This window comes from Scomber scombrus, chromosome 10 (genome assembly GCF_963691925.1).
Source record: "Scomber scombrus chromosome 10, fScoSco1.1, whole genome shotgun sequence".
Taxonomy (NCBI): domain Eukaryota; kingdom Metazoa; phylum Chordata; class Actinopteri; order Scombriformes; family Scombridae; genus Scomber; species Scomber scombrus.
Genome location: NC_084979.1, coordinates 17,487,082 through 17,508,604, shown reverse-complemented (window position 1 = coordinate 17,508,604; position 21,523 = coordinate 17,487,082). Strand labels below are relative to the sequence as shown.

Below are 21,523 nucleotides of genomic sequence, written 5' to 3'. Positions count from 1 at the left end.
TAGAGATTTCATTGTAATTGCTGACAAGTAGGCGTTTAACCGATTCAAGTTGTGCTTCCCGGATATGCTTTATAATGAAACTTCTGATTAAAGAGCCAGAAGCAGGTCAAACAGGAAAACCCTTATGAATATCTGACACGCACAATTTCGTGTTTGTCTTAAGTGTTAAACCAGAAGTGACACATTAAGCAAGATACATGACCACATATCCTCCAGTACCTTACAAGAAATAAAAAACACAAGTCATGTTATTTTTTTACATCTTTATTCACTATCACACTAAGTGCTCCCATTTCAAGATACATCTCATTGCCTTGCTCTTATACTGTAATGTCATTTGGAGTTAACAAAGTAGAAAGAAGACAGTTTATGATCTAAGAGGTGTGTGAGCAAAAACTCTGTTTGCCCCCCCGAAAATAAAATAAAAAATAACAAAACACATGAAATATAAAGAGAATAAAGAGAAAAACTGATGTCATGTGCAAGAGCCCCTCCGAAGCCACAGAGTGCTAGATGAGGTTGGAGTATGGGTGCTGAAAACATCTGGTGATGCCCCAAACCGGCAAGGGTTCCTATTCTACCGATGCGAGATACTCAGATAATTATCCAGTCAGGAGAGGCAGTTGAGTCGGGTTTTATTGTCTTCAGGTTCAACGGTTTAATATTTGGAGTTTTAGGTAAAATTAAGGGCAGTGATATGGCCTTGGGGCAAAATTGATTCTTATACATGTGTTACTATTTTTGGGTTTCTTGGCTGAACTTTACTAATGGAGGTGCATCTCTGAAAAATAAAATAAAACTAATGTGGGGCCAGGTCTAAGAAACAGGGGTTGGAGGAGGGGAAGAGAGCCAGTAGAGTGGAAGGGAGACAGTTTGCTGGATTAAAACATTCTTCCTTAAGAGTGTCGGGATGTTTCAGAGGAACACTACTTGGGTTACTGAGAACCAAAAGATCTAAGGCTTAGAATTTAACTGAGCAAAGAGGTTCTGCCAATGAGAAACATCAGGAGGTCCACTGTACGTGCTCCCTTCCTCCCGTGACACCCCTGTTCCCACAGCCGAGCACAACTGGATCCCTAACACAAATACAGGTATCCTTAAGTCAGCTTACTGGGGCTATGTACACTCAGGCACAGGTTTACACAAACCACAGGCCTAAAAAAAATGATTGATCCAATACAGCTGACCTGGATCAACCCACCCACCCCAAAATTCCCACTTCAACGCTTCACTTAGAACACCCACCCCCCCCACCCCCCCGTAACTCCCACCCTCCTGTGGGTGGGTTCAGTGTGGAGCTCAGCGGATGGTGTATCTGACATAGGGCACTTCCACGTCTTCGTCCGACAGGTCGTTACAGCATAGCTCAAACACCAGGGCTTTCACATGCTTGCCCAGCTTCTTTTTAGACACCTTAGTCACAATCTCTGTCATCCTACAGGACACACAGAAGAGGAATACCATTATGACAATGAGCAAAACAGCCATTTAAACTTTACATGCCACACACTAGAGAAATAGTCGTGTGTGTGAACGCTGTACTCACGGCAGGTCCAGTCTCTCTTTCAGTTTGGCAGCAGGCATGAAGAAGGAATAGAGCATGGACACTCCCTGAGAAAGCATGGTGATCTCCAATTTCTGCTCATTCTAAAAAAAAAAAAAAAAACAATGAGTAAAATAGGGTTTGGTATTGTGCTCATGGAACCACATTGTGGCAAACTGAAAACATGAGTTGACAGGAACTTACTTTAAAGTAGTCCAGGAACTGTCGGAGTGTCATCTCCTCCCCGTTGGGCTGCATCCCTGCGACCTCGAAGCGGTCCCACAACGTCCATTCATTTTCATAGTACTGGAAAAGTAATGTTGGGATAATGAAATGCTAATGTCAGCCACACAGAAAGACATGCTACATTTTCATCAAACATTTACTAAATGTCATTAAGAAACAAAACACTATGAATTATATTTTTCTCCTCAGCACACACTGATGCCATCAGCATGAGAAGTTGAGTTGAACTCACTTGCACCCAGGCAGATGCACTGCATCTGCCTGGTGCATCAGTATTAGCATGGCTGTATCATCATTGGAGCTCTAAACATCTGATGACTACATTTGAGTTGCTTTTTAGGGATGACACTTGAAACACATTGGGAGTATTAATAGCAAAATATTTTTTCCTGCATTCGGGATAGTTAGATGTCGAATACAAGCAGTGACAGAATGTGCAGCTGCCTACCTTGTGTCTGGGAGCGGCGATGGGCTCGGAGAAGGCAAAGAAAGGCAGTGCCAAGTTCATGAAGCCGTTCTTGAATGATTCCAGCTTTTTGTGTCCTTGGATTATCTTGAAGAGCTCCAGGCACACCAGACCCACCACTGCAGCTGTGGTCGTGGCGATGGCAGGAATGATCTTGCCAGCTATCAGTTTGCTCTGGATTGGATGGTGACAAGTGCCAACGTAATAAGAAAAAAAGATGGTCCATTATTATTAGAATAGATTTGAAGCAAATGGCTGAAACAGATGGTTGATTAAAATATATTTCATGACTTGCAAAGATTCCCATCATGTCAGCTTTGACTTTGTGGGTTTGACATTTACAGTGTTGGCTTTCTGCAATGTCAGATTCACCCATAAGCAGTGGATGCTACTGTCACAGAACCATTTCCCTCAATTATTATAATAGCAGAAAAATCATACATTTCAGGAAGGCATCTACAGCATGGGCCATGAAGGATCAGGAGTTGGTAAGTTATCATTTCACCCATAGGCGATACTATATCTTAACGTGTTCCCTCACCTTGTGTCTGTCAGTAGGGGGAATGTCATAGTTCTCTGCTCTCAGATTGGATGCTGCCACAATGAAGTCCATGTGGAAGTTGGTGTCATCATCCTGTTAAACAAAAAGCCCACCAGTCATGCAAACAAGAAAACACTCAGTGGTTGATGAAGACCATCATTATACTCGAGGCAGTTAGAGGAATGTGGATATTGGAGGAGAGATGCGTACCTTCTCAAAGTCAATGGCGCAGAGTTTGAACTGGGAAGTCTCAGGAGAAGGCAGCTGGACCTTCAGCTCCTCCAATCTTGAGTCATCTAAATACAAAGAGATAAGAGGTTACATATGTCTAACAGCACCCATAATAACCCACGACTTTTAATGTATATGCTATTATAAACAATGCATACAAGACATTAGCTGAATAAATGACCTCTCCAAAAACAGATTTGCATCTTACCAACAGAGGAATTGCTATTCTGTAGCTCCTGATCAGAGACGTGGATTTTAACCCCTGAACGCGGAGTAAAGGGTGGCACCTTTATCTCCTGCAACAGCTTGACCACACCTGCACGATCATTGCAGCTCGGCAAACCGTATGACTGGGCAAACAGGTTGGCTCCTGCCATTATATAGTCCATGTGCAGGTCCTACAAAAGAAAGCACTTATTATTGTGAGACTGGATAGAGTAGTTCAGTGCAAGTAATACTTGATGTAGGTATACATAATGCATCATGAATGCATACTTACATTGCTAGTGCTGAAATCTAGGGGGTGAGGACATCTCTTTGGGCCAGACCAGAAGGGGGCACCAGAGCTGGTGAGCTGAAAGCCACAGATCATAAATGAATACCCTTAAAAAGCTGGGGTTTGGAATGGACAATGTATAATAATGACCAGATACAATGTCCCATTACATTTTAAAGTGGTAATTTAAAAAAGGGATTGCGTGCCTTTTAGGTGAGAGAAGAGAAAAAACAACATGCAACTGAGGTCATTGTGGTTAAATGTTGGCACCTCCTACTTAAGAATTGCAGCCAGCTCAGCTCTGAGTCAATCAGACATGGAAAAATTACTTTGTTGATACCACAAAGCCATCCTGAAAATGACTGCAGCCAATACATATCTGCCTACTGCAGTGTTGCATTATTCACAACAACCATAATTCTTCAAGTGTACACATGTTGTATAATGTGTATGAGATTCTAAAATAAGAAGCTTTATTGTCATTGCACACGAGATACAATGAAATTCCGTTTGGCAGCAATCCTTGTAGCAGCTACAATATCTAAAAATATGTATAAAAATCAAGTAACAAGAACAAGAACAAGTTAAAGAGCAGTGCTATGAATACAGAAGGGTGATGTGAACTCTTATTTGAGGAATGATCAGATTCATACAGCAGCAGTGACAAGAGTCCAGTGGTCAGTGATTTTTATTTTAATCAATACAATCAAGATGTGTTCAGTTACAAGCATTGCTTATAAGTGAACACATCTTGATTTCATAACAGCTGTGATATTCAAAATGCAGTGAGCTTAATGTGTACCTGATCTGGGGGAAAGTTGTGCAGTAACTGGCGGATGTTGTTGCTGTATTGACACTGCCAGTGGTTGCGTGCCCAGGCTACACAGTCTGCCCAGCTGTGGGGGCAGTCTGTGACGAGACTCTTGTAAACAGCCTCCAGCACCTCCACAGGCTGAGCTCCGGGAAGTTTCAGCGTACGCTCCATGAACTTAGGATCTCTGCAAGGACAGTCCATTAAGGTCAAAAGAAATAGCTTTTCTCAATGTAATTTCAACAGTTTGACACAAGCAATGTACATATGTGCAGGTGACTACAGTGATGCCAGGGAAGTCAACTCACGAGAGGTACTGTATGGCATTCTCTGGTGGCTGTTTGAAAAGTCCCTCAAACTCATCACGGGCCCACTAAACAGAGGACAATATTGACAACAAGTACCCTTAATTCACTAATTCAGAAGTGCAGTATGTGTGTAAAACAAAAAAGAAAAAAAGAGAGCAGTTTTATGCAGAGTGAAGCAGTGGAATTGTCTAGGGCTGTGCAACAACGTTAGTCACTTGTTTCTCCAATAAATCACCATCATTTCATCAGTCTTGAGTTCTCATGTTTGAATGAAGGATTCAATTTTTATCAAAAATTGCTATGGCATGACATCTTTAAAACTATAATTACATGTATTTTGGTCAAGTAAATAAACAAAACAGATCAAAGTTAATGATATGACTCTGAGTTAGTGTCTGATTTTGACTTTGTCGACACTGTAAAATGATGCGATTATTTCAATTCTACTTGCCCGGCCTCAGCCTGTATTTATCTTAAAAGCAGACAGGTGTGTTGGTGTGTTTGTGTATTTACTGACCTGCAGTGTGTGTTCAATGGCATTTGGGAAGTTCTTGAGGGTGCAGATTGGGATGGACTTCTCAGGTGGGTCTTGGCTGGAGCTGTAGGACTCTGTGACGAAGGGGATCACAACCTGGACATTGCCTTTGGTACCAAGAGTACCAGACTCCAGTAGGGGTTTACGGTAGTACACACACCTCCGATCCATGTACATACCTGCACAAAAAAGGCACAAAAAGAAAGAGCTTACATACAGGAAGCACAAAAAAGAAGTTTTAAAACATCAAGATACTAAATCTGATATTTCTAGTCAGTAAAGACTGCACTCTTTTACTTACGTGCATCAACATTGTCCAGTGCATTGGCCACTCCATCAAGGCTCTCAAAGAAGTCGTCGTCATAGACCCTCTCAGTGTCAGGGCCGACCCTGTTCTGGTGACCTGTGATCTTGATGGATGGGTTCATCTGCTTCACTGCTGCAGCAGCTGTGTCACTCTTCATTTTCTGTTAGCACACATGCATATCAATGTTATTAATCATGATCAAATACTAATCAGCATTTAAACTGACAAAAGAACAAAGTTTAAAAGAAGCAGAAAACTAATAATGGTAAAAAGGACATTTAAACAATTACAGCCTACATAACTTCTGTCAGTCGTGAGATTTTTGTAGGAATGTGACAACTGAATGAGCGCATCTCTGACTCCGCTATCCAGCTAGCTGGGCTAACTACTCTTTGCTCACACAGGATTGCTTCATTGTCCAATAAAGACCTGAGGCGGTGGTCTGTGCGTTCATATTAGCAAAGACTGGTGTATGAATGCAGCAATTATCTCTGCACACTGCTCAGCATGAGCAGAGGGTCTAGCAGTCAAATGTAGACATTTTACCTGTTAAAATTATTTCTGGTCTATAAATCCAAAGATGACCCCAGTTCTTTAATGTACAATTTCATTTGTACAAAATGTTGCCCTTAAATAAAATGAAGCAATCACGTTACAATATTTAGACAGTTAAACAGTTACAGTTAAAGTGTTCAAATCTAAAACACAAATTTAAATCAAGGTATTCATAAGATGTAGGATGTCTACTACTGTTGAGTTATTTGGTACAGCAGCCATTTTTGTCCAAGACAAATCTCCCTCTGAGAAAATAAAGTCTGATCTTTATTTATCACACCTCGAAATAATACTCAGTGGGAATAAACAGTGATGACTCAAGGCCTTCTGCTTCCTCCATCTAATGTTACAACATAACATCATCTATTAGCAGCACTTTGATTAAGTGCACTCAGTTACAACGCAGGAAATCCATAAGCAGCACTGCTCGGAAATATCAAAGCTAATCGATTCATATAGAACTTATGTGCACTACGTACTTCCTATCCAACAGCTGAACAGAGACAATACTGACCGTGACATCTGAGGGTCTGAAGAGGAACTGTCTGTTGAGGTTGGACTTCTCAATGGTGTCCATATCTGTCACAATGACCTCACCCTCCCCACAAGCCAGTCCAATCATGGCAAAGTTTTTCATGAGCTCACAGCCAATGGCACCAGCTCCAACCTGGCATGGTCAAAGTAAAAATGAGTTAAGTCATCCAAACTGTACTGGACATTTCATTTAAAAGACCCCATTTAACACCATGCGTTTCTCTATAGAGATATCCATGTATTCTCCCATAGTGATGTTGGTGCCTGCAGTATACCTGGTCAAAAATATTGTAATATAGCAATGTCAGAAATGCCATTGCTGAAGGATACAGCTAGAAATATTCTGTGTTTGCTATTGTCAACAAATCCCACAAAAAGACACCAACATTGTTATTCTGCTTGTTATGTATTGCCCCTTTTCCCCGTGCTGGTCAGAAAATGTAGTTTCATCTTTTAAAAAAGCCTTAATAATTTTATTAAAAGGAGAGCTCTGTAGTTTTTAGCCAAAATTCCTCAAACTGGTGTAAATAATGCATTTGTCAGAGACCATTTTCAGCCATGGATTTGATGCTCTGGTTCCTATTTATAGCACCAGGACAGTGTATGTGGGATCTACTAAAAATAAACCACCAGGCCCATGTTCATGGTAATAAATTAGGACTGCAACTAATGATCGTTTTCATTATCGATGAACATGTTTATCATCTTCTTGATTTAGTTGTTAGGTCAGAAAAATGCCCGAGAATGGTGATCATCACTTCCCAAAGACCAAGATGCAACCTTAATGCCTGACAAACAGCCTATAATCTAAAATAGGTCCAGTTTACTATAAAAAGACCTAAGAAACCAGAAATTCAATTTTGAGCAGAGAATTTGAATTTTCTCTTATTATACAAAAAACCTCTCAATTATTAAAATAGTCTGATTAATTTTATGTTGGTCAACTAAGTTAATAATCAACTAATTGTTACAGCTCTATAATAAATGACCATGTCAACGAGTGAACTGGACTGGACGTTTATTGCACAGAGAAAAATCTTCAGGCTTTAACTATGCAGACACTTTCTTGTTAGTAGGATAATTTATCAGAGGATCATTGCTGGTTTTGATATTTTAGGGATTTGTTGACAAGAGAAAAATATAAGCAGACCCATCCTGTAAATTTCCCTTAGCAACAGAATGCCAGCGGAGGTGTTCGAAAGTTTTTCATTGGCTGACTCACCAGGAAGTAGCGCTGTTTGGCAAGGATATCCTGCAGCTTGGTGCCAAACACTGCAATCTGCCCATCATACCGACTGTTCCTCTGGGAGAAAAAGATGGGAGGCAAAAAAAGGAAAAAGGTTTAACACCATTTGTCACCATCATGTGCCTTGTGTATCAGTGTGTGTGATTTGCTCTGAACACATACAGGGGCACACTCTTCCTCTGTGAGACTGAATCCATCATCTTCAGTCAGGCACTCCAAGGCATCAAAGTACAGCCACTGCATTATGGGCATAAATTTTCCTGTGCATGCCTAAAAGAATAAAGAGTATGTAAAAATGAAAAAGCATTTATGACTGAGTTGGGGCACTTCATGTTTGAGTAGTATGATCTAGAAAATATAAACACAGAACAATGGTAGACACTGTAAAACTGGCCTGTCTGCTTTAATTTGCACAGCTCCCCACTGACCTTCATCACTTCTTGTGCAGCCAGACCCCCAATGAAGGCATTGATAGGGGCCAGGTCACCAGCAGCAATAAATGAAATCTTTTTAATCAGAGCTTCATCCAACTGCTCCACTTTAGCTGATCCCGTCTGGGCTGAGTTCACCTCCTTGGCCAACGCCAACAGCTCTTCACCATCAGCCTGAAATACAAAACTCAGCATGTTACCAAATGTCACAAAATACTTTATATATTTTTTAATATTTATGGGTAATTCTATGGTGATTTTGGTTTCTGCATAAAATGATAGGTCAAATTAAGTTATCTAATTCAGAAGGACAACACTGACAACAGTAATAACTTGCACCAAATAACAGTCAAAATGTCCATCATCACATGGAGCAAAAGATTAGGTTAACTCCATATTCATTATTTAATCAATACAACTTCAATCCACTGTAGTATTCCAACCAACATGAGTGAGGTTTACCTGGCCCCAAGGTGCAGGAAGGTGGTTGTGTTTCTTCTGGAAGGCATGGATAGCCTGGAAGCCCACATGCATCTGTCCTGGACGCTCAAACTTGGCAAAATCTGTCATCACGAACTCTGGCTCAGTCAAGGAGGAAGAGAAGGATTTCTACACAGCAAAGACATGCATGCAAGACAGTAAGGTCAACACAAATGTTTCCACCTGTGACAGCAACAGGTAGTATAAGTATTGTGTATTGATTACACAAAGTCATTTTGATGATCAGATGCAACAAAGCAAAAAATATCAGAAAATTAGGGTCACACTCCATAAAGTCTATAATTTGTCCTGCCAGGAAAATGAGCTTTTGCGATTATAATTGATGCAAATTCAAGAAATATCAAAAATAATTTTCCCCATTTGCTGCAATTTTGCTCGGAAAAGAACAAATCAAAGCTGCAGCAAAATCATCTTTGGCGTCAATAAATCATACAAAAACAGCAAAATCCTGGAATCCTGAAATCTACTTCTATGTCACTGTGCCATAATGTGGTGTGGAAAATGGCAGCCACTTACAAAAGCGATCTTTTTGGGCATCTTGACCTGGGAGACAATTCCTCCTCTTACGTAATCTGTGAAGCCAGTTGTGTCACAGATGCTGAAGGTGTAAGGACCTGAACAGAGAGAGCAAATCGTGCCAATTTGTAACAGTGACAAGCAGACGAACCAAAGCATGTCTTTCTGAAATGGAAAATGGGGCTTACCCAGAACTTTGATTTCCACAGGCTGGCAGCCATTGAGCTCTGTCATACCCTGGACTTCTGTGAAGGTGACATAGTCTCCACTCTCAAAGCCATGGCGGGCCTCGTCCAGACATGTCACAACACCTGCATTGTCCTGGAGAAACAAACAAACGTTTAAAAAAAAAAAAGATTGACATTCATTCAGAAGTGAGAAAGTTGTGTGAAAATACTTGGCTTTGCTGTAATCACTAACCTTGGTAATCATGGAAATCATGGCACTCAATGGCTGCTCTCCATTGGTGTCATGCACCACCATCTCCTCACCAAAGTCACAAAAAAGCTGGCTACAAAACAGAGTGTATGAATATAAATATTAGACAGCGTCAGACAATCAAGTGGGTACACACTCCAATGTAAACAAATGTTCAGGATCTTACCCGAACAGACCACGTGTGTCTGCAATAATCAGCTTGATTCCTTTGCTGTGGCAGTACTCTCCCACAGTCTGTTGCTCTTCCAGAGTGCAGTTAGTCAGCACTACCACCTTTGACGCAAAAAGAGAAACGTCAACACTTTTTTTCCTTTTCAAATGCTGAAATTAAAAGGGGGCTAGTTTCTACCAAAGTTATACCTGGAACTTGGTCACATAGTCTTCGGTGAGTGCTCCAGTGTAGGCTGTCACAGGAACATAGTTGTTGAGTTCAGCCAAGCGGTGCTGACTCACTTCTGCCCTGTTCTTCCCCAGATCCTCCTCACGAAGGTAAAACTGACCACACAAAATAATATGTAATGTAGGGTAAGAAATTATGCCAGTAAATCAAGAAATAACTGCCAAAACCAGGAAGCTAGTGCCAAATATAGCAATAAAGGAGACATCAATAAATCTGAAAAAAAGTCAAGTGAAATAACTGTAATCCTTTTACCATCTTCTTTCAGTTGGCTGACAAAATGAGGTCAAAGCCATTTTTTAATTTAGGATAATCTAAGGGACGAAACACTAGAACATACAGGTTTTTTTCTAGTGCTGAAACTAAGCATTGTTTACATTATGGATTAAACTGTCAAAAATGTTCTTAATTAAATCGATTAGATGTTAGGTCCAGAAAACGTCATAAAATGTTGTTTTAAAAAAAAGAAAAAGTTAAGTACTGGGTATGTGTACTGTCTCCCAAAGATTATGTCATCAAATGTCTGGTTTTGTCAACAACCAAAAAGAAATTCAGTTTACTGTCATAAAAGACAAAACCCCCCAGAAAATATTCACATTTAAGCAGCCGTTTGTTTGAAAAACAAAATCCACAACTCACATATTAATCAATTTTCAACTAATTAATCAAATAATTGAGTTATGCTTTAGAAGTTTGACAACATTTACATAATTGTTGTATTACATTCAAAATCCTGCCGTACAATCCCTGACCATGTCTGTACAGGTTATGTCAGTTTGGAAAATGTGAAACCGACAGACAGGTTTAACCAGATAGAAGAGTCGTTGTAAAACTCTCTCCTCCTGGTGTACAAAAAAAAATTTGAAATTAGTTTGGGAATAAGACCATATCAGAGAGAAAAAAATCGATTTTGAAAGTGGTTGATTTAAGTCCACTTCTTTTCTTTTTTAAGATGGATGACACCTCAAGTAAGTGACAGAAATATACACTGGCTATTTAATTAAACTTGAGAAAGGGACCTTGGGACAACTGCCAGCAGCTGAAATAGAAATGTGTGAGAGCACAAGGTTAAACTGAGACAGGATGATGATGATGATAGAAGCAGCTGACATATGACTCTAATCACACTCCTCTGTTTTGCTTCCTCTGAATTTACAAACAAAGAGGTGTTTGCTGGGCTTCCTGAATTAACACACCTGAGCAGTCCGTTCACACGTGTATCTGCGCTGAATAGACACATCTGAATTCAGGGTCACAGGCTGACAGACCAACACAATCTTTCCACTGTAATAATGTCCTAAAACAGGCCTTAGCTCTACTGTGATTATGACCCAGGGAGAGGCCACCCACTGATAAATCTGGGTCAGCCCATGGTTAGCAAGGGAGGGGGTGGCTGCAGCACTCTTTTTGGATGGCAACAATAAAACATGTGTGACTCATAACAGATATAGCCTGGCTGCACTTTGTAATCAGGTTCAAAGACTATAGAGCTCCAGATGAATGACTGAGTGAACCCACTGTCTAAATCACAGAGTTAACAAAATTACAAACAAATTATACTACTACAAAACAGGAATATCTGTGCATGCTTCCACACCTGAGAGGAAAGGTCCCTCCATTCTGCCACACCATGATCATGCACAGTGACACTTCTAACTCCTCCAAGGATGACGTTCTTGGCAATCTCCACTCCAAGACCTCTCATACCAGAGACCAGGACATTGGAGTTCTGCATGCGCTTCATAGCGTCATGGCCCAACACGTAACTAAAGAAGGAGAGAAACTAACATTAGCACAACTATGCAGTGTTTAATGACTAGCCTGATGAATACTGAAAATATTTCATTCTATTTATTTTCTTTGATTAGGACAAAAATGACAAAGAGAGAAGACTTACAGTTGTCTGGAGTACAGGCCTTCATCGATCTCAGCATCATTGCCATTCTTAGCCATGCCCTTTAGAAGACACAGAAGGGGTTGCAATCAGTTTGTGTACATTTTTTTTTTTTTTAGCAAAGTGTATGTATTTGTATAATGTGTTTGTGCTTACGTTGGCAGGTGTGTGGGACAGATCAGTTCTGACAGAGTTAGAGGAGGAGCAGTGGGATCCCGTCTTCGTCTCTGTTCCTGACACGCGACGCTTCTTGGACAGCGGCGAGCTGGACATCTGTGCATCAACAAACACCATTAAGAACATTTACACGACATTCAAGAAAGAACAAGCTACACCTGGCACTTAACCCTCCCACTTTACAAAGTTATTTATCTACAATGGATATATGAAATAATTTAAGTTTGACAGCTTCAACAGTTAAACTAAGAGGCAACCCAGTGTCCACACGCTTATATCGCAGGGGTTTAAAAAAAGACAACCCAAAAAACCCAATAGACTCAAATAAGTGAAAACATAATTCACTGCCACGCTTCCATTATGAGAAGTATCCAAGTTAAATGCTACCCAATCACCTTCATGTAGAGAAAGGATTTCTAGCCTAGGGAGCAGCTGGGCTGGCTGCAGGCCAAACACAAATCTGCTAGAAAACGAACTGAGCCTGGGAAGAGACATGAATAGCAGCATTATCAGTCCTTTTCATGCTCAGAGACAGCGCTGGCTTGTTTATGTAGCACTATTGTTTATTATAGCGGTATGTAAGGACCCCCCAACATCGTTTCAACAAAAAGAGCTGAATCATTAAAACTTCACTGCGGTAAAGTGAGTAACACCTCACAGGGGCTGGCAGGTGTGGACACAAGGACGGTGCCACTCAGCTATCATCGGTATGAAAATATACTTACAGACATGCTTATTAGCGATAATAATCGGTTAATGATAACACGCAGAGGCACGCCGTGATTAACACAATAATCCAGACAAACCGAGTCACTTCGGGAAGTGAAACAGGCCGCAGTATCTCCAACACAATCCCCCCACTCGGCCAACATGATCAGCGACAATTTCCGCATCCAATGCAGCTAACTAACCAAAGTCCAGCTTACACATTTATTAAAAAAAAAAAAAAACTCCCTGCAAAGTCTAATGATAAAAATGAGCCGGGACTAGTTTAAGTACATACGACTAGCTAACACAAAATATGTTTTTTATACCGTTACCTAAACAGTAGCTATTCGTCAAAGATGAAAGTGAAGGCATCCGGCATGATACAGCAAAGCACCGAGCGGCCACGGTTAGTTAGTACTGTTACTGTGACATTACTTCATCTGCTCAACACAATTTATAGCAAGTAACAAACCCCATTTTACAAAAAAACTTAAGGTTTAAAGAAAACGGTGGAAATCAGTCACCACCACGAAGAAGAAACCGATTAAGTAAGCTGCGTGTCACTAATCAAGTTAAGTGATTTGGCAGGAGTCGTAACATTAATAACTTAGGAGGTAAGAAAACAGCAGCCTGCCAGCCTCTCTCCATTAGCAGCCCGGCTGAGGCCTGTATTACCCCCAGTGCAGACACACAACTTAACTAGCTAGCAGCTGTATGCTATGTTGCAACCTGCTCGCAAAAAGACAGCAACGGGGTTTATTTTGACAGCTTGCCATCACAGCTCCTCTTATCGACGCAGTTCAATGTTTCAGCACCCAACCTAAAACAATAATAATAATAATAATACACACACACACAACGTTTAACTTTATCGCTCACTATGATCCAATTTCTGCAAATGAAAGACTAGCCATTACACTCGTGCTCCATTGATTTCTCTTTTCTTACCAATAATCCTTCTCGGGCCCTTCCCAATGCGAACCCGCTCCTCTCCCGCAGTGTCTAGATGTCAGTAACAACGATGATTTCGACGATATTAGTACAAAGAGGAGAAACGAGATGCGGGATTTAAGGTAGTCTGCGCTATATTGTCGAGTCACTATGTCGTTGTGCTGAGAGACTCTCCTATGTAATTGCGTTGCTGGCTTTGCGACTGCAGACGGGAACAAAACCAAAATGGCAGATGGGGAGAAAGGGGCGGAGGAGCTGTGACGCATGGGCTGAAATATTCAACAGGAAAGGGTGGCTTTTGAGCACGCTGCTCACCCAGGCCCGTAGCTCATTGGCTGGGAAGCTGAAGCCAACGCGCTTTCATCCCGCCCCACTGATGCCAGAAGATGCATGCCATGTATTATTGTACAATGAACTGCAAGAAACACACTACTATTCTTCTAAAAAATAATAATAATATTATTTTTTTTTAAACACGCTCACAAAGCACGTCTATAAAGTGCAAGGAAGACTAGTTTATACCAAGTGTGTACTATTATTAGTCAACTGAGCACTCACACATCAATAACTGCATCTTTGTGAAGCCGACTCGTTGTGGAGCTAATGTTAGACTGCATACACAAAAGCTTACACCAGAGGGACCACAATGCATTATGAAAGGAAATAACACTTCTTAGGGTCTTAGAAACGTACTGGATATATTCTACCGAGTCTTTGAAGAGATACCCTATTTCCTGAGTTCAACAAAACACACCACTAAATGATTGTTTGATGGCGCTGCAATTCTAAATGGAGCCATGTAAAACATTAGATAGGGCTATTTGCTCTAGCTGTAGTGATGCTGAGCGTCTGGGCCCTCAGTCACATTGAGGTTAGGGGTGAGCATTCCTTGCAAGAGGAGGAGTATTGGGGGAGGGGGTGCCTGGTAAATGACAAAGGCCCAGGAAAAAGAGTGGGCCGCATATTCTCGGGTACACATGTCGAGGGGAGATACCCATTCTCATCTTCTTAGTGTCAAATCATCAAAAAACACATTTTTATTGGAGTTGAAACGACTAATAATAATTTATGTCATGTTAACAGACTGCCTAACTTGCCAAGCTAAGATGATAACGTTACTGTGGTAACATCAACCGTGCTATCGTAACGTTTACCAAACAAAATGCACCTATCGGTATGAAATACTGCCGGTAGGGTCCTAACAAACGCTGCGTGATGCGAGTTACCAAGTGGCTGCCTCTTAACATTGCGCACATCTTAATGATTGTAGCAAACTAGCTTTCCAGTAACCGTTACTTATCACAGAGCATTAATTAACACCTCAGTCTCTTTACGTCAAATGTGCAAATGCTAATTTAACGGTAAGAGTTGTTTTAGAGCGGCTCCAGTTAGCCGTACTGGAGAGCTGAAATGGTTCAGTTAGCCGACGCTAACTAACGTTAACGACTACCAATAACGCAGATCAAACGACTGCGTAGTTGTTAGCTTGTGTGCAGCTAGCTTTCAAGCTATCTAGCCACCCAACGACTTTTTCCCTTCTTGTGCCGCTCTGTTAGCTAACTAGCTACCATTAGCCAACTAGCTGGGGCTAACATGACCAAGACGAGAGCTTACACAAGTGTGCAGAACTTACCACATCCGATAGTACTCGGCCTGATCTGTAGTATTAAAAAATCGGCTTGTATTTAAGCAAAAAATAAAAAACTAACAAACAACGTGACAATTCAACTCTGCCGTTGGTGGCGAACTGAAAAGTGTGTCAGGGTGGCGGGCTGTGTGTGAGTTTTTCCGCTGGACGGCTGCCTGCCCGGCTGTTCCCGGACCGTTTCCCCTCACTCTATTTCAGTTGAAAGCAAAGCAAAGCAGCAACATGTGCACGTTACAGTCACGACCATCACTACGGTCGAGGGGGGTCCCCCGAAAACTTAATCAAATCCATATGTCATGACTAGATTTTACTATCCACTTTTAATTTCCAACCACATAACCTAGAAATCCAATGTGTATTGACTTATACACTACTGCGTGGTTCAATCAGATGTTCAGTGTTTGGAACCTCGAATATTTATTACACCCCTGTAGCTTCCCGAATAGACTAGTCCGAAGTTCACGCAGGGCCAGATGGGAATTGTAGGCGTGGCGTGTTCTACCTGCACTATCACTAAAAAGCAGTTTTTCCACAATTCCCATTATATTTTAGAGATACTTTAATGTAAATAACCGTTTTTATAGTTATGATCTTACGTCAAAAAAACACTCAAAATCTTAATTTTAGACTTTTATTGAAAGACTTGCAAACAGAGCACAGTTTTATAGGGACAGAATAGTGGATGTCCAACACTTGTTCAGGAGAAAAGCACATAACCTTGAGCTACATAGATCCAAAAGCAGAATGAAATTCAGAAAAAAACAACAACACTTTTTTACACTCTTGAAGCTAAAAAGGAGCAACTAGACATTACTGTCCAATTAACAGTACCAAATGAATGTGTCAAAAACAAAATTGAAGAAAAAGGAAAACCAACTTCACGGGCAAGTTTCTTGGAGAACTTTGGAAAAGGGAGGGGGAGGGGGTAGTGTGTGTGTGTGTGCATTTGCACGTGTGTTATTGTGCAGCCTTTGTACAATATCTCGCATTTAGAGATTTTTTACCCAGCCAGCTGCTGGAGTGGAGCAACTCGCAAGACTTTAAGTGAAGGTTCAAATTTAAATACAATATATGATTAAACAAATCTCAGTGAAAAGGCTTGATCAGTCCAGTTTCACATACTTCTGTACAACTGCATGACTGCAAGCTCACAATTTTGCAACTTCACTATAGAATTAATAGCTACATAAATAAAAGGAACAAAAATAATGAGATGGGATGAGCTGATCTGAAAAAAAGTAAATTTTTAAACATGAGGAAGTTTACAACATGGGAGTAGAGCAAGAATTAAGAACTCAGATTTTTTCATCTGTATTTACAATTTGTAGTGGATAATGCAAATCATAACACTTCCTTGGCTGTTCACTCTCACTATTAGCTGAGAATTGTACCATGCTGTTCTTATTTGTGTAGTGGCAACATTTTCAAACTGCACTGAGGATTTGGATTCCAGCATGAGGAGGTTGTTTGGTGAGCATATGATGCACACATTCTGGATTTAAGATGCAGAAATGTTGTTCTTGGTTACTGTGATATCGCCTCAATCTCAATCAACCAAATAACACTGCATGGTTACTATTCTTCTGGGGATTAAGTGGATGATTTGTCTGGGTAAGTCTTTAAACCCTCAAGTTTAAACTGTTGATCAAGACCAAGAGAGATCAAGATATGCTTTATTTGTCCACAAATACAGTTTCCACAATTGCATCATGTACACCTGCTTCATAGCCCCCTGCCCATCCCAGCTCTGGGCGACTGGTTGGAACGAGTAGCACCCCTCTGTCCACCCCTGTCCTCCTGCTCTCCCATGGCCTGGGGGGAGGCTTGTGTAGGTGGGGAGGGTGGGGGATAGGATGGAGGAGGGATAGTAAGGCGAGGGAGAGAAGGCAGTGCAGGCCTGGGAGAGGTAGGAAGAGGTGGAGGGGTGGCTGAGCTCTCAGATGAGGAGTGTTGTGAGTGGCGTGCACGGGAGGTGGCGGGTGAGGCATGTGTGCTCCGTGCACGTGGTGGTTCAGGAGGGCAGTCACTGATTTGCTCCAGCAGCGAGGGCATGTCTCCCTCAATCTTCTCCAGAACAGCAGCCATTTGCTTCTCTATCTGCTCAATCACACTGTCCATTTGCCAGTCGCATGTGGTGCTACTTCCACCTGCTCCAGGGTGAAGCCCAGTCCCGTACATCCCTATCCCTCCTCCAGATGTATACAGAGAACTGTACGGACTCCCATAGCTCCCTGCTATCCCCATGCCTACAGGCGCAACTTCTGGGTTGTATGGTGTGGCATGACGGCCCAAACTAGCAGAGCTGCCTACTGTATAACAACCCTGTCCTGTTGCAGGGCCTGCCCTGGCTATGCTAAACTCAGCACTATATCTGTCTGTTTTCCTGGTATCCCTATCCCCTCTCATCACAGGGCTAGCATCACCCCTTAAACTAACTCCTGGACCTGCATCCACCCCAGCTCCAGGCCCAATCGCTGGAGTGACCGATGCTCCCACTGACCTCTCTGCCACTGCCTCAGGTAGTTGGGTCTGACACCAGCTCCCATCATTTTCATCCTTCTGCTCTTTCTGCGTGGCTGCTGGCCTCTTCTCAGGGGAGGCTGCTGAAGCAGCAGAGGCTGTGGGCAGAGGTCCATGGAGTGTTGCAGCCATTTTACGCTTGCTGCTAGGATCAGGGGAGGTGGACGGATGTTTAGTGCCTGAAATATCGTCTGTCACCTTGGTGGGTTTAGGGGTCACCACTGGGGTCGGTGTCGATTCTGGAGAAACTTTATTTTGACCTAAATTGGCAGCTATTTTCCTGGTTCCATCACCTGCTGCTTTCTTTGAACCAAGCTTATCAGGCTCCTCCTGTGCAAGTTTGGGGGCTGCATTTGATTGGCAGAGAGAATCCAGATTATCTAATGGGGAAATTCTTACAGATGGGCCTATGCCCATCTTCGCTTCCTCCTTCTTTTCTCCATCCTGGTCAATACTTGCTGGTCTATTTTCAACAGTTACCTCTAAAGACACACTTGACGTCACTCCTCCATCACTCGCCCCTTTTTCTCCCTCATCACTTGTCCCCTGGGACACACACCCTTCCCCATCTCCTGCCTCCTCACTGCCCTGTGCTTCAGCTGAACTGTCAATCAGTGCCTCTGAATTCTTCAGTCGTTGCATGAAGGTGGTAACACGGATCGCTTTCTGCAAAACAGACAGAGGCAGAGAAAAAAGACAGAAGGATAAAATAGACTTGCATTTACAATGTATTGCTTTTTGCATGAACACCCATGTTGACTTGTTTCCCTAGAAGAAGAAGAAAACAACTTTGATACTGTAGTTGTGGCCAAGCTTAAAAAATAAGCTTAGAAGACAAGCATTTCACAAAAAGCTTGTCAAGGCACCATGATTTAGCATCATCTTACTAAGCGCTGAGATATGATTATTGTGAAGTGAACAGTGCAGAAGGAATAGTGCAAGTTATTTACTTCCAGGATGATACAGCATAATTTACCCTGCTTTGAATCAATCTCAAGACTCATTCTTCCCAAGCAACTCCTTGTCTGCATGTTGACTGAAAAAGGTAGGTGAAAAAGTGAGTGTAAATCTCCTTCTCCTTCATTTCTAAACTCACATGTCTCCTTTCAATCTACAAACATCAAAGGAGTCAGGGAAAACGTATGAGCTTAAAAGTTGATTCTAAACCAAGGAATTAATTCTCTGGAAGTGAAAAGCCATTTTGACAGAACAACATCACTGATTGAAATACAGCTTGACTGAGCAGCTTCTGTACAGCTCTAAGTATGACTTGAATGTAACACTGAGGTACAGTATGGGGCAATGAGCCAGGATTCATGTAAGAGGAATGACAGAAGGCCTTAAAGTTCAAGTCACTTCATTTCAATAGTCCACAGTGGCCTACATCCCTCATATCCTTTCCATTTCGCCCTCTCCTTATCTACACTAATCTAAAAACTGCACAAATAATGAGCAAACCTTCTTGCTGTTGATCATTATCTTGTTTGTAACAATCTGGTCTCACAAACTAGTGCAGATGAGGAGTAAGAAAGGAGCAGAGTAGGCCACTTTGAACATCTTGATCTAATCCATTGAGGAAAAGTGGGGCAGAGTGGATGGATCTCTTCTGGGATAGGCAGAGTGACAGTGGGCAGGAACAGAGCGTATGACGAGAGCTTCACCAGTCAAAACATGATCAATACATCTCAAGGCTGGCTGAGGTTTAATTTGAAGAGCTTCCCAACTGGTCGATTATCATAGACTATTTTAACTGTAAATACCTTTTTAATTCAAGATGTTCAGCCTTAAAAAAGATGTTTTGTTATTGAATCATGCCAGACTGAATGTGACTTTCTGCCCATGCTCTGTCCTTCCACTCTCCCTCACAATGAGCTACAATACCTTCAACTCCTGGGAATCATATGGGGAAAGAGAGAAGAGGGTTATGGCTGTTACTTATGCTGTTAGGTCAGCACTAGCATTTCGATTTCCTCTCACTTGGTCTCCAGCATTTACATTACCATGACATTCTTATGATCATCAATATATAATTCAAATTCAAAACATCTGAAAAAGCATATTATGCACAATCATAATTATAAATAAACCAATTTCCCTGGTGTCATTTTCAATGTGGTCATCTTTATTGTTCCTACTGCTACTTATCATCAGCAACTTAATGTACTACTACACAAAGAAAGTGAGAATAAAATAAATGAGAATTCATACCCGCCATTTGGCCTTTGCAAAGTTCTTCTCAAACTGGGCGCACACACCATCTTTCAGGTTCTTCTCTGATGCACCATTCCCTGCAATCCTGAAACGGACCGTAAAGTCAGTAAGTGAGTGCAAGGCTTGTAGGTGTGTGCCAAAGTTTTGGTAATCTTAAAAAATGATGTGCACACAATTACCATTCATGCCAAAGTGCGTCTTGTGCTGTGATTCTCAGCATCTGATCCACCTCCATGAGTCGACAGACAAGCTCCTTGGCTGAAAGAAAAGAAGCAACAAAAAGGCAAAAGGTTAATTTAAGGTCCCTCATCTGAAATAAGAAAATAGCAAAAGGCATTCTTTTTTTTCTTGAACAGATAATGTACATTTTCTTGGATGTTGATTAACCATTTGTTTTCGAAGAGTAAGAATATATGATCGTAATTTTGAACTATATGACATTAAATATCTTACCTTTTGCTACTTTAAATTCAGGCTATGGATGGGCAAACATAGAGTAGACTTTTTTTCTAATTCTACTACCAACACTTCCACTGAAAACTCAACTGGAATTGGGTATTTATTGCCATCTTGTGGTGGAGCCATGTACCTGCAGGTGAAATGTCATCCCAGTATGGAGAATCAAACTCAAAGTCACCAGCAACAATGCGACAGAAGATGATGCGATTATGTAGATCCGTGTTCTCCTCCTCTGTCTCATCATAAAAAGGAGGGTTACCTGATAAGCTGCAAAAGGGGAAGATACATAGAGCAGACACAAGATGGGAAATCATTTTAAAACCATGCAAAAAACAACAACTCCTGGATATTCACCTGAAAATGTATATGCAACTCAATTTGCATTGTTTTGCAAGATTAGCTATAGCTTTAGTAATTAGTTATGGAGACTCACAGTATGAACATAATGACGCCCACAGCCCAGCAGTCCACAGGACGACCATATCGGTGACGAGCCACTACTTCAGGCGCTGAGAGACAGCAAAGAGAAGACAAGTGAAAGGAAGAGAGATTCAAGTGGCCTGGGTTTTCATTTATAAACCAGCCCACCACATTCATAATTCTACCCTGCACAGGAAAGTGCTTCCCATTTCACACTGTACTTATCTCATTCTTTTTCCTGTCAGGGCCTCTGTTCCCTTTCCTTATTTATATGTCTAATTACTTGGCCCAGCGTTATGAATAAGTACCCTGGCCTTTCACCACAAAGAGGTGGGCCAAAGCACAGCTCTGCACTCTAAGTTGCCCTCACATAAACCTTTGAGAAGGAGAGGAGGAAGACAGTACAGAGATGAGAGGAGATTAAAAGAGAGCA

The 21,523-nt window shown here is 41.5% G+C and overlaps 2 protein-coding genes and 1 non-coding gene across 4 annotated transcripts in view; all 3 read right to left on the bottom strand.

Moving 5' to 3' along the window:
- Window positions 1-251: 251 nt before the first annotated feature.
- Window positions 252-15,762, bottom strand: uba1 (ubiquitin-like modifier activating enzyme 1). 2 transcript variants are annotated; one of them, XM_062426804.1, is made up of 26 exons: window positions 15,466-15,762; window positions 12,153-12,269; window positions 12,000-12,058; window positions 11,700-11,868; window positions 10,066-10,200; window positions 9,872-9,978; window positions 9,688-9,778; window positions 9,456-9,588; window positions 9,268-9,365; window positions 8,713-8,859; window positions 8,248-8,424; window positions 7,982-8,089; window positions 7,796-7,876; window positions 6,554-6,706; window positions 5,479-5,644; window positions 5,160-5,356; window positions 4,643-4,707; window positions 4,326-4,521; window positions 3,527-3,601; window positions 3,236-3,425; window positions 3,007-3,092; window positions 2,797-2,889; window positions 2,238-2,429; window positions 1,748-1,849; window positions 1,547-1,647; window positions 252-1,435 (listed from the first exon to the last, which is right to left on the bottom strand). In XM_062426804.1, exons 2-26 carry the CDS (start codon window positions 12,267-12,269, stop codon window positions 1,300-1,302), a joined length of 3,174 nt encoding a protein of 1,057 aa, XP_062282788.1. In that variant the 5' UTR covers window positions 15,466-15,762; the 3' UTR covers window positions 252-1,299. The 2 variants fall into 2 exon arrangements, with proteins under 2 accessions (XP_062282788.1, XP_062282787.1); XM_062426803.1 differs by lacking the exon at window positions 15,466-15,762 and adding an exon at window positions 13,830-14,037.
- On the bottom strand, window positions 1,970-2,090 carry LOC133989408 (small nucleolar RNA U6-53/MBII-28). Its single transcript, XR_009926546.1, has one exon. It is a non-coding gene; the product is annotated as a small nucleolar RNA U6-53/MBII-28 (small nucleolar RNA).
- A 1,440-nt stretch (window positions 15,763-17,202) lies between the features above and the next one.
- Window positions 17,203-21,523, bottom strand: part of camkvl (CaM kinase-like vesicle-associated, like) — a 33,898-nt gene continuing 29,577 nt past the window's right edge. The window contains exons 7-12 of the mRNA XM_062427439.1: window positions 21,104-21,179; window positions 20,801-20,937; window positions 20,391-20,469; window positions 20,209-20,296; window positions 19,882-19,890; window positions 17,203-18,666 (exon numbers count right to left, since the gene is read on the bottom strand). Of these exons, the coding sequence (XP_062283423.1) occupies window positions 17,203-18,666; window positions 19,882-19,890; window positions 20,209-20,296; window positions 20,391-20,469; window positions 20,801-20,937; window positions 21,104-21,179 (1,853 nt within the window). The remainder of the gene's footprint in view (window positions 18,667-19,881; window positions 19,891-20,208; window positions 20,297-20,390; window positions 20,470-20,800; window positions 20,938-21,103; window positions 21,180-21,523) is intronic.

Excerpts from the sequence above, each read along its gene's own strand:
- uba1 (XM_062426804.1), bottom strand. The coding sequence starts at position 12,269 with ATGTCCAGCTCGCCGCTGTCCAAGAAGCGTCGCGTGTCAGGAACAGAG. Across the intron at positions 8,860-9,267 it reads TGCCCAAAAAGATCGCTTTT|AAATCCTTCTCTTCCTCCTT; the intron begins GTAAGTGGCTGC and ends TTTGCTGTGTAG. Across the intron at positions 2,430-2,796 it reads CCCCTACTGACAGACACAAG|AGCAAACTGATAGCTGGCAA; the intron begins GTGAGGGAACAC and ends CATCCAATCCAG.